A 12,693-nucleotide genomic window follows, 5' to 3' on the forward strand; every position below is an offset into this window, starting at 1 on the left:
CCCATGGCCTGGGTAGTTACTGCTTCTCAGCACTTGCACCCTCTGCAAACTTCATCGATGCAAACTCTGTTTCTTTGCACACCTTCCACAAAGTGATCAATAACGCAGTTGGGATACAAAACATGTTTGATGAAGGCTCCCCAACACCATTGCGTTTGGAAATGTCAACCAGGTTTTGCTGTCCTCAATACATAACACACAAACTTTGCATTATTTTAATTTCTTAGAGTTCTGTTGCACCAATTCTATTCTCTTTACCATATAAATATGAATTTTCATCTGAAAAGTTTGGTGATATTTAGCATTATAGAATCATTAAGGCTGGAAGACACCACTGAGATCATCTGGTCCAACCATCAATCCACCACCACTATGAGTTAATGTTGATTGGCACTCGCTGCATTACCCCCAGCTTTTTATGAGATGTAGTGAGTTCATTTTACTAAAGTTCTATATTTTTTTCTTATTTATACCCATTTATTATTATTTTTAATTTGGGAACAATGTTGGGTTTACATCCCTCTATTCATTCTTTTCAAATATTTGCGTGTTAGTTTTCTTCCAGTCCTCTGAAATGCAATATTATGCCTGGAGAACTCCTTGGCCAGGTCTTGAAGATCTTTTCATGCAGATCTATCTGTATAGATCTCACATAGCCCACACCTGTGATGAAATTATAAACACTTCAAGAGAGTTAGAGACTAAGAGAAGCAGAGCATAGCAGTGGGAACATACTAGAGCTGTAACTCAGAGGCTTATGGAACAAAACCTTAATCAAAATGGCTTCCATCAAGTTATATAAAACTGTTCAGGGCTAGAAGAGAAACGTCACCCATGCTTCCTGTGTACCAACTTGCACTGCTTGGTGTGTGCAAAGCAGTGTAAAGTGTATAAAGCAACAGCCCTCCATTCCTGAGTACTGCAACTGTCCGAAATTTGGGAGTTAGAAACATGGACGAGAGGAAAACCAAATGGAACATGATTTGTTAAGTGCAAGGGGATCCTCCTCTTCTAATGCACAGTGAATTCTGACAGCCCCATTATTTCATAGCAAGTCTTGGGGAGTTCTCTTTGGACACCTGTGAGGAAGAAAAGCCATTCCTCCATGGTGCTGCAGTGCTGAATAGAAAGATCCAGGAATATCTTCTTGCCTTCCAGTATTCAACAGGAGCTCATAAACAGGAGGGAGACTGACTTTTTACAGGGACTGATAGGGATAGGAGAAGGGGAAATGATTTTAAGTTAAAAGAGGGGAGATTTAAGGTAGAAGTTGGGAGGAAATCCTGGTGCTGAGGCCCTGGCACTGCTGCCCAGAGCTGTGGGTGCCCCATTCCTGGAGGTGCCCAAGGCCATGGATGGGGCCATGGTGGGGGTGCCCCCGCTCACAGCAGGCGTTAGGATGGGATGGCCTTTAAGGTGCCTTCCAACCCAAGCCAGTCTGCAATTCTATGACTTTTCCCATGGGTAGTTTAAAAGCCAAAACCATACACTGAAATTCTGCACTGAATCATGGAGAACATGACCTAGACCCCTTCAGAGACGTCTTTCCCCACTCATTGAGGCGTTGTGTGCTGTAATGGGTGGGGGCTGGATTCTGAGCAAACGCATTAACTTGCTTTTTGCCTGCTAATCCAAATGCACACGTCATCTTCGTGAAATAGGTCATAGCATAGCACTATGCTGTCAGTTTGCATAACAGTTTCAGCCGAATGTCATCTTTCACATGAATTAATCCACCCTTTAGAACATTTCACCAACCAATTAGATCACTATCTCAATCAAAGCATTTTTTAAATTATAGCTTAAAACTTTCCTCCTTACATAGTCATCAATCTTATTTATCTTGCAGCATACAGTTAAACAAGAGGTATGGCAACAGCAGCCAGCATGTTCAGCTATTAAGATGGCATTTTTCCCTTCCTTTGTGCTGCTCTCCAGGTTCTCTCAGTTTTTCACCACCCTCTCAGAATTTGTTCATTTCCTGATAACTCTCTTAAAGTCCATTTCCTGTGTTCCTGCAGATACCAATTTTCTTCTCAAAATTAGAAGTCAGCCTCTATAAGCCCAGACCTTCTCTTTTATGCCTATTTCTCTAAGGAAAATGTCTCAGTGATGTTTTTTGGAACCTCCAGCAAACTCATCGGTTCTGTGCCTACTTTGAACTAGTCTTACGACTTGAAAAATGGATTTATATCCCCAGATCCTGACTAATACTAATCTTAAGAACAGTGCAGTGTAGTTTGCACGTATGCATGAAAAGGAACTCACCACTTCTGCTGCCAGGGGGCATAAAGATTCCTGCATTGTCTCCACTTTTAGAAGCACTGCTTGTGTCATACTTCCTCTCATAAAATTCTTGTCAATTACTGACTCATGTGTATTCTCTACACACCTGTGCACAAAAGGTCTCAGGTCTCCTGGGGGCCTTCTCCTCTCCAGGCTGCACAGCTCCAGCTCTCTCAGCCTATCCCCACAGGGAGGTGTTCCATCTCTTGGGTCATTGACTATTATCAGTCAGACCACTCCGTACTTTCTGTGCCCCTAGGTACTTATTTTGTACCAGTTAGTGTTAGAAAGGAGAGTAAAAATGTCCAGAACAAACCCATTTCAAACTATCTTCCCTAAGTTGTTATCCAGGAATAAACGATTTAAAACCAACATATACATTTAAGAGAAATGACTTATTTGTTTCTCTAATGAGATAGATACATTTTTAAACAAGCATACGAGTGCAGGAATAAATTTATTTTCACCGCATTGTGGCATTACTTTCATTTGCTATTTTGGTTAAATACAAAAATCAATCACAGTCACATCAGTAATATAAGCTTTTGTACATGGTAGGTGCTGATGCTTTGGAATTCCAGATGTAATAATCGGATGAAATCAGCTCCCGGGCTAAAAAAAATAAAACAGACAAGAAAAATAAGCATTACAGGGTGCCTTACAATCAGCCATTCCTTCATCCAAGTCAAGAGACTACTAATCCATCCTTACTAGTTTACAGAAAAGGCATAATGGCCTCTTTAAACTCTAAGGCTCTTACTATTATTTGAAAATTATTTCTGATAAAAATACATTTAAAGTCTCAGCTTCAATTACCTTTACTAATGTATCAGTCATGAGCTTAAAATTCAAACAGAGGTTAAGTCAAAAGCAGGTGGATGGCTTGGATTTTGTTCAATGAATATAAATTACATACTTGGCATAAAACATACAGTATTGGAAATGATGCTTTTTTGTGTGACAATTTAGGACTGACTGTGACCTGTCACAAAATTAATAGTGTAGATCACAGATTTCAAAAGGCATTTACAGACTTCTGCTAACATGACTAACAGAAGTTGCAAAATCAGAGAGCAACAAATAGAAGTGCTTCTATCAGACAGCAGTCGTCAGATTTTATCGGTGCCTACAGTGTTCTCAGTGTATTTTTGGTGCAGACTTGCAACGTTAACTCAAGAATAGGCAGATTCTGCTCCACATCCACCAGCAGATGTTGGTATGATGACACTAACAGACAGCAACAGCCTCAGCCTGCATGCAGGAGCTGCACTGTGTGCCTGCAGCCTGCATTTCCAGTCCACGTACATCTCCAAATTAAAGCATCCTAAGCAGGAGGGCAGACTATGGAAAAGTGTTCTCCGTCCCCCAGGTCAAGTCCTGTCATTAGGTAGAACATCGTAAAACATCATAGGTAATTTAGCACTGAGAGCTTTCATCTAAAAGGGTGATGGCAATCCTGATTCCAAAGGAATGAATGTGCATTAAGCATTGCAAGAAAAAAAAAATACAAAGCAGAAAGGAAATGGGGAAAAAGATTTGTATAATTTTAGTCACATAATTTGAGTAATTGACATCCAATGTGTAACTTAAATATGCTGTTTCATTCAATTAATTGACATTTTTAGCAACTCACATGCAGTAATTTTGGGTTTTCCTGGCACAAAGATCTGAACAGAATGCTGGTCCACGTAACATCCAGTAAGTGTGAAGTCTGGGATCCTAAAATACATCTATAGAACGAAAGGAAATACACAATCAGGTGCATAATGTCACGGTTGTTGTGCAAATACTGGCAACCTGCATTACATGCTCTTGGGGTGCAAGCACACTCCAAAATGACAGGATTTCAATTCATGTAAGTAAAAAAAAGACGATTCTCCAGTGAGAAAAAAAAAGAGGTTAATAATTAAGTCTGATTAATGTCTTTGTAGTCGGTTTAAGGCAATAAACATATGACTGCTAAAGCATCTTTTTACAGAGGCTAGGACTTACTTTTACATAAGCTGTGTTGCCAGTGCAAACATAATCAGTTGGGTGCTCTTCAACTGTATCACCGAAAGTCACAGTTCCAGTAAGAGAAACTTCTGAAGATTTAGGGAACTTCTGTCCTAAAGCCAGAAACAGCATCTATTAAGGAATTATACAGCTGTGCTTCCACTACAGAAAACCAGGCCGGGGAAGAAGGATTAGTGCACAAGGATGTTGTACTTACCAATGACCCAAACCAGAAGGCTCTTCTCTCGTGACAAATCCAGCTGGCCATAACTAACTTTGTACTCTAAATGAGCAATTGGGCCCCTGCAGTATGAAAAAAGGGCAATAAGGCCAGTTAATTGTTATCAATCATTTTGTTAAAAAAAAGCAACAAATGCTGAAATACTTACGTGCGTACGGACAAATCATATATATCTAAGCACACTGTTAATTTATGGAAAGAAATTACAGAGCAGGAGGAAATCACTGCGGTTTCAACCTAGTAATCATCAGAGTTGTTGGTATTTTACTGTCTTCAGCTCACTCACAGCATTTTCCTAATGCTATGATCAGCATCGCCAACTTCATATCATTCCATCTTTAAATTTTCATTACTGTTATGTGACAGTGTAGTCCGGCAGTTGTCTGGAAGGCTTAAATAAAAACTATCCTTTTAATTTTAAACGTCTGTATTTTTGATAAGCTGATCTGTAGCTAAGATTAGCAGCCTTAAGGAACAGGTAACCCCAGGCTAGAAGCGATCTCAACACTTAATCCACCTGTAGGATTGTGGCAGTGTTTCACATGACAAAATACCATGGGGAAACATGATACGCAGTCGAGGTATTGAAAACGTTACCAAATATTCTGGTCAGAAGTCACAAGAATTCCAAGGTTTCCTAACATTACCAAGGTTGATGTCCAGTGTTAGTACTTTGATGGAGCACAATCCGTTACACTGACTCCCAGGAAGTTCATACTGGGAAGACCACACAGAAAAGGAGGAAATGTATTCAGGATTTCTTTACTCTTACCTGTTGAAAAAGGGTATACGAGCTTCACAGTACTCAAAAGAATTCTTTATGCTTTCATGAAGCTTCAAATTGACTGTTATTTTTAACTGTGATCCCTCTTCAATGAGTTGATAACATCCCAAAATCGGTGGAACTGGCACCTGGAGAAAACCACATTCGTTCTCAAGACGTATCAGTAATACCATTGTAAGATCAGCTACATACTGTTTTAATTGCTGAAGTACTTCAGAGAATAACAAACTTATTAATTGCTGATTGGTTTTGAACAGTATCTGTCAAACCCTTCAGGCTGCTCACAACACATAGATTTGTTACATACACTCCTGACATCTCAGCCTGGATTCACTTTGTCTAATTCAGGCATTGGGTGGTTCACTTCAAGTAAGAACAGTAATGCCAAGTAGTCAAAGGCATTGTCATGTTATGAAAATGACTCACATGACTGAAGTCCTGAAGTGCCTCCCAAGCAATTTACTATATAAAGAGTATTCTATCTCCTTGTATTGGACTGAAAGACATTTATCATAGAATCGTAGAATTATTAAGGTGGGAAAAGACCACTCAGATCAAGTTCTACCATTGAGCCATCACCACCATGCCCACTAAACCATGCCCCTGGATGCACTCAGCATCACAGGTAATTTTATTCCTGTTTGAGGGCTGGAAAACAGCAAGGGTCAGGGATGGCATTACCTGGGAAGTGTAGTAACACAAGTTGAATGACTCTGAAGGAGGAATGAAAGGAAATTTGTAAGGCCCACTATACACAGAATCATCCAGTGGATTGACACTGCTGGACATGAGCATGGCAGGGTCGACAGATGTCACACAATGATGGACGAGGATATCTTGGAGTGGAGAGCCATTAGTTGGGAGATTCAAAGTGAGGGTTACATTCGGCGCAGATCCCTCTATATCACACTTGAAAAAATGAAGATGAAAAGTTATTCTACAATATTTCCTTCAAGTCAGCATTAGATGTGCAAAAATCAAACACAAACATTATACCATCACACTAAAAAATTTCAGCTGGCTTCAAACACTCGTACTGACAAACACTTTCAAAACAAAGTCCCTTTCTCCTTTCTGTACAGCTAGCGATGAAGCCTTAGCTAGCTGTTTCTTAATTGACAAGTGTGCCTTAGCAAGTAATCAGCCCACATGCAAGCCAAGGACTTACTGCTATAGCTAAATCATTACATAAACACACTTGGTGACAATCCAATTAATTCAGTTACTTTTACAACATTCACTTAATGGATTCAAGCATGCTATTAATGGCCACTGAGGTACCGTGCCAGCTTTCTCACAGCAACCACGTGCAGAACAATCATGGTCCCGTCCCCTTGTGTGCCAGCTCAGCAGTGCACAAGTCCACCAGAGCTTTCTTTTTATGTAAGGCCATCCACTCTGCAAGATGACCTAGAAACTTGTCCCTCTGAGAACAGGAAGCTGTTCACACATGTAGTCCCTACCAGCATGGCTGGTACAAAATAACTCAGTCTCCAGAAGTGCAGTACTTACATTGGCTTCCTTTGGAGATGACTATCCCACCTCTTACTAATTACATTAGCACGATCCATTTCAGAATCACAGAACGGCTTGAGTTGGAAGGGACCCCAAGGATCACCAAGTTCCAACCCCCTGCTGAAGGGCTACTCTCAAGGACTACTTATCCCACTCTGAACACATGGGATTACCCTGACCCACCTCACTAGGCTCACATGGATCCACCTTTCGAGTTTATCAAGGTCCCTCTGGACAGCATCCCTTCCGTCTGCCCTATCAATTGCCCCGCTCAGCTTGGTGTCATCAGCAAACTTGCTGAGAGTGCACTCGATGCCACTGTCTGTGTCATTGATAAAGATGTTGAAGAGCACCAATCCCAAGGTGGACCCCTGGGGGACACCCTCATGATCAGCCTCTACCTGAACACAGGGCTATTGACCACAGCCCTCTGGCAGCAACAACCTGACCAATTCCTTATCCACCAAACAGTCCACTCTTCAAACCCATATCTCTCCAATTTAGAGATATGGACGTGGTGGGGGACTATGTCACAGGCTATGCAGAAGTCCAGGTAGATGACATCAGCAGCCTTCCTTTTGTCTACCGATGCCCTCACTCCATCACATAAGGCCACCAGATTGGTCAGGCACAACCTTCCCTTGGTGAAGCCACCATGCCGGCTGTCTTGGATCACCCGCTCATCCCTCATGTGCCTTAACACATCCTCCAGGAGGATCTGTTCCATGATATCCCAGGCACAGAGGTGATGCTCACCAGCCTGTTGTTTCCCTGGTCCTCCTTCTTCCCTTTCTTAAAAATGGGAGTGATTTGTCCCTTTTTCCAGTCAGTCTCTCTACTCTTAAAACAATGGCAGTTACAAATACATTGTACGGAGATAATTTATGAAGCACAGTCTGGAAGAAGGAATGTTAAATATAGCAGTAGTAGAAAATACAAATATTAATGTATTTTTAATCGTTTCTAATCTATTTAGTCAACATTCCCCCAAATTTTAGTATCAAACAATGAAAACCATTGCTATATATAAAAACATTCAAAATCATTATGCAATCAGTTTCTTTGCACAGATTCTGTACCAACAGTTCTTACATCAGTCCAACAAACAGCATTTGTGGATTCAAAATTTTGTTGTTATAGAATGAAGGAGGATAGATGATTACATTTTCATGTGGTAGGAGGATTAATTAAAAATGCTCAAGTACGGACACTTGTAGAAGACTCAGAAATAGCTTCTAATTATTTATTAGATAGGTGGAAATGAACTAAGTGTTAGCACTACCATTTCTAAGCCTTTATATGCAAAGACCGTAGGGAATGACTTTTTTATATATTTCATTTAAAATAAAATTTAAAAAAAGGGAAAATACATGCAGTGCAGCTACTGCTGGAAATTGAAGGCCCAGAAATAGTTACTGATAAATGTGTGAAGGATGCAGGAAGAAACAGTAAAGATCAAAATAAAAAAAACACTACTAGCACCTGAGTCTAATATGTAATAGCTTGCTGCTCTTTCAAATTTGGCAGTGTTAGAAATTCACTGAGTGAAAGGAAATGCGCATTTGCTTTCCCCGTGTGCTCACATGAAAAACACTTTGGTTAGACTGGCACAGCAAATGCGCTCACCTTGCAATTCACAGCTCCATACACCTGCCACATGTCCACAATGTCTCTCTTGTCGTACTGCATACACTTGACTTTTTCAGTGATGCAGACGTTGACCTGAGGTTTGCCTTTATACGTGTTGGATCTCCAGGCCGGCTGCTTCACATCCGTAGGAACAACCTGAATGTCATCAAACGAGCTGTTCAAGCTGCTGATGTTTGTGTTCAAGGGGGTGCCAAGCGGACAGGCCTGTATGATCAAACTTCGAAGCTGGCCTGCTTTTGCACTCAACTCCGCTTCATTTTTCCGACTGGGAGAAATGTAGTCCAGGATGCCCAACAAAAGAGCGAGTCCCTGCGAGAGCCCAGGGATGCTGAGGAGGGGCGGCCGAGGCTCCAAGGCCTGCTCAACCAGCGGCAGGCAGGCGTAGATCAACCCGCTCTTCTGGAAAGCCACCACAGGCCAGAGGTCCCCTCCCTCGACGCGAACCGAGCGGACTGACGAGTGATCAATTCGAGTACACGTATCTCGGTGCTCCACAAAACTCTGGTCATCCGTGAGCCTGAGTTCGAAAAGCATGGCCTTGAGGAAATCGCTGTCAGGCGGCACAGCCACGTGCGTTGATCCGTTGAAGGCCTCGGCACGTGCCTCAACAGTGGGGTAACGCCTGCAACACAGAAACAAGAGCGTCTCAGTGGTACTCCTCTTTTCCCACCCAAAATATCATACCTACAGGACTCCTACAAGCAGAGGCACATTGTCCCTTTCCTTGCTGCCACAGAATGCAAAATGCAAGAGAACCACACGCGAAATATCAGGCATGGTCAATAAAACTACTTCACATGTAATTAGGAATCATACTAACAAGCAGATTTGTACTGGAAACTTTGAGCAAATACATTCACTTTCTTTTTCTTTTGAACAAAATGTGTATGTCTATCTGTCTGCCATCTACAGTCCTATCTGTCTGTCCTGTTGCACAATGGTATAGAATATTTCATGACACTAGTGAACCCAACATGACTCACCAATGCAACAAAACTTCAATGGCAAAATACTTCTAAGAGGTGAGATCACACTAAACATGACTTCTCACACACTTAAGAAATTGGATGTCATACATGATCAAATTCTACTTTTCCAGCTTTTCTGCCTACAAATGGTGTGCTACTGTTGTAGCTCTGCTACTCCACTAAATATATATAAATTTCAGTATCACTGAAATTACCTATATACATGGTTTGCATTGCTGTTCTGAGTTTGTACCACTGATCTGCAGAAGTTTTTCAACTAATAAGAAAGATGAATTAAAAATCTTTACAATACTGTAAATCCAAAAAGATCTCAGTGTGCTAAAGTCCAAGTGTTCCAGCAACAGCAGCATGGTTTTTGTAGGAGAGCAAAGTGGATTCTACAGTGCAGGTACAATATGTGTTACTTGAGTGCTGTTATGACTGTTCCTTCACTTTTTTTTTTTTTTACTTTGGAGTATTTAAGATGTAACCTTAACATTACAGAGACAAGGTTTTGTATATTCTAAAATTGCAGTGCTGCATCAGTGTATATACTCTACCCCACTTCAAATGTTCTACAGATAATGCTTGAGAAAAAGCACACCATTTTCCTCTGAAACAGTATCATTTTTTAAAAGGAAAGAGGGGTGAACTTCTTCTCAAGCTAACCTAAACCTATCAAGAAGAATTGAAGAGTTGCCTTTTAATAAATGGCAGAGAAAAGAAACATTGGTTTTCATCCTTTCTTTTTTGAATTACAGACTCCCTCAAGCCTCACTTAAATTAAGTCTCATGACAGGCTAACTTTTCAATATTCTTTTTTGTGGATTCCTATAGCAGTTACTCATGGAACCTCAAATTCATATCACAAGCTGCACGCCAGAGAACAAGAAGAATCACTTTATGAATCACCTTGTAGCCAATCTGTACTCAGGCCATGTGTTTGTGCTCAGGTCCACGCTTATAAACGAATGCAGAGAAAAAAAATACCCAGATATATCAACACCTCCACTTATTCCCCTTTTAATACAATTTTTTTAAAATACATTGACAGCCTGTTTCTAAAATTGCCATGGACCTTGTAATCCTAGCAACGTGGTACTTTATTTTATCTATGACCTCCACAAGTAACGTTCCTGAGCACTTGCTTGGTTCTTATCCTACAGCCCCCAAGTCCCACTTGCACCATATCTGCTAATCTGCAAGAGCAGCAGCCCCTTGCTGGAGGCAGCCATGCTTCCCCATGCTTATTTTCGTGACTGTGCTTTTTTGTTTGATTCTTAATCAGGCATCAAGAGCACTTTTTTTTTTTTTCTTTTTTTCTTTTTTCCAGTAAGGAGAAGGTAAGCATAAGCAGAGAGAAGCCAGAGCTATGGGATTTGTAAACAGGATACAGATGACAGCGAAACACCTCCCTCCAGTCTCATGTCTGTTCTGAACAACAAGGAAACAGAGTGTTTTTGCTGCTCAAAAATTGACAAGGACTTCCTGTGCAAGGCTGCTGATAAGAGGCCGCATGTAACCTTGGTGAGCATCTCTCATTTTTGGCTGATGTTCCCAAAACAAAGGCAGAGGAGATATTTCAGCCTAGTTTTCTCCATCCCAGCCTGCTGGCTGAATTTGCTGGAGCTGTCCCCACATCACAATCACCTTCTCCTCCTCCTCCCTCTGCATCTTCCCAGCTTTAGCTGAGTCATTAGACAATTAGTTAGCCCTTCTGATCTCAGTTTTTCAGTATTCCCTTCTAGGAAGCGATGAAAACTTAAAAAGATGAAAGTTTCCCGGGCTGAATGAGCCTTGGTGATTCAAGAGAGCGACCACGCTTGTTGCCTGAATTAAGTTATGATCAGCTCAAAAAAGTGGAATGCTTTGATGTCCCAGATGTCTTCTCTGAGGTTAAAGATCAGGGCTCACATATCTCCAGCTGAGTGCATAAGTCCCGAAACCAACAGCTTCCATGTGATCTGGCATTCTTTATATTGTCTGTGCGCTTTGTTGAATTTAAGGTCAGTTAGGAGGATAAACTTGGGGTTTCCACAGTCCTATTATTTCCTCTGGGAACTTGAAAGATCTAAGTCTGGAAATCACTTGAAGTATCAAGTCGAGTTTGCCCTTTTCAAAGGAGTGATTCTCGCTGACTGTGTGACAAGTTACTTCACAGATCCTTGTCACCAGCACTCGGCCTCCATGGTGATTACACTCACCGGCTTTGGGACACGGCTTTCTCTTTCTCTGCGTTTGTAGATGGGAGGCCTCATCTCTCAACTTGTAGGTAATACAAGGACTATAATACTAATCCTAAAACAATCAGAGTGGAGCCCAGCGTGGAGAGCTGGCTGCACCCAAAGATGGATGATATTCCACACACTCATTTTTTTTTTCATCCTTCCAGCTTCTCTCCTCAGTTTTACAAAATTCAGCTGAAGACTGTATGTTGCTCCATACTTTTTTTCTTTCCCCATCCCACAGTTATTTTTCCTCTTCTTCCTCTCACAAAAGAGACAGGTGCAATGTTTCCCAAACCAACACCAGCCTGCCTAGCCAAAAGTCTTACTTAAAACTCTGCAAGAGTTCTGAATACAAAAAGCCCTTCTTTGGGTCAACTTCTCTCTGTATGCAAAGATTAAAACCAAATTGTAAGTTACATTTCTGTACCCCCAATGCAATTACAGCATGATGCTAATGAACAGAAGTGAAGCGGACGTGTTTGTCTCTGCATGCGCATCTGGTAGCATTTCCCAGTTGCTGCCTTCTCCTCTGCCACGTGATGACAGAGTGGAGAGATAAAATGTTTGCAACAAAAGAGAAGCCAAGACAGAAAGAGGAACGGGGAAAGAGAAACAAGTACAAAATGCAAAAATTGTAACAAGAAAAAAAAAAGAAAAAAGTAAAAGGAGAAAAAAAGAAAGAAAGAATGAGAAAGGAAGGAGGGAGGAAGGAGGAAAAAGAGAAAAGAAAGAGAAAAGAGAAAGAGAAAGAGAAAAGAAAGAAACGAAAAGGAAAGAAAAAGAAATAAAAAAGAAAAAGGAAAAAAGAGAAAAAAGAAATAAGAAAAAAATAAAAAGGATTTTAAAAGACAAGAGAAAAATAGATGAGAAAGACGAAGAAAAAAGGAAAAAAAGAAAAAGGAAAAAAGAAAAAGAAAGAAGAGCAAGAAAGAAGAAAAAAGAAAGAAGGGAAAGAAGGGAAAAGAAAAAAAAGAGAAAAAAGAAAAAAAAGAGAAAAAAGAAAAAAAAGAGAAAAAAGAAAAAAAA

At 40.8% G+C, this 12,693-nt stretch overlaps 1 protein-coding gene across 1 annotated transcript in view; it reads right to left on the minus strand.

The window, feature by feature from the left end:
* Positions 2,725–12,693, minus strand: part of AP5M1 (adaptor related protein complex 5 mu 1 subunit) — a 10,582-nt gene continuing 613 nt past the window's right edge. Inside the window, exons 2-8 of the mRNA XM_021401953.1 lie at positions 8,448–9,093; positions 5,988–6,215; positions 5,295–5,434; positions 4,499–4,584; positions 4,279–4,394; positions 3,920–4,016; positions 2,725–2,898 (exon numbers count right to left, since the gene is read on the minus strand). Of these exons, the coding sequence (XP_021257628.1) occupies positions 2,816–2,898; positions 3,920–4,016; positions 4,279–4,394; positions 4,499–4,584; positions 5,295–5,434; positions 5,988–6,215; positions 8,448–9,093 (1,396 nt within the window). The 3' untranslated portion in view covers positions 2,725–2,815. The remainder of the gene's footprint in view (positions 2,899–3,919; positions 4,017–4,278; positions 4,395–4,498; positions 4,585–5,294; positions 5,435–5,987; positions 6,216–8,447; positions 9,094–12,693) is intronic.

Source organism: Numida meleagris, chromosome 6 (assembly GCF_002078875.1).
Source record: "Numida meleagris isolate 19003 breed g44 Domestic line chromosome 6, NumMel1.0, whole genome shotgun sequence".
Classification (NCBI taxonomy): domain Eukaryota; kingdom Metazoa; phylum Chordata; class Aves; order Galliformes; family Numididae; genus Numida; species Numida meleagris.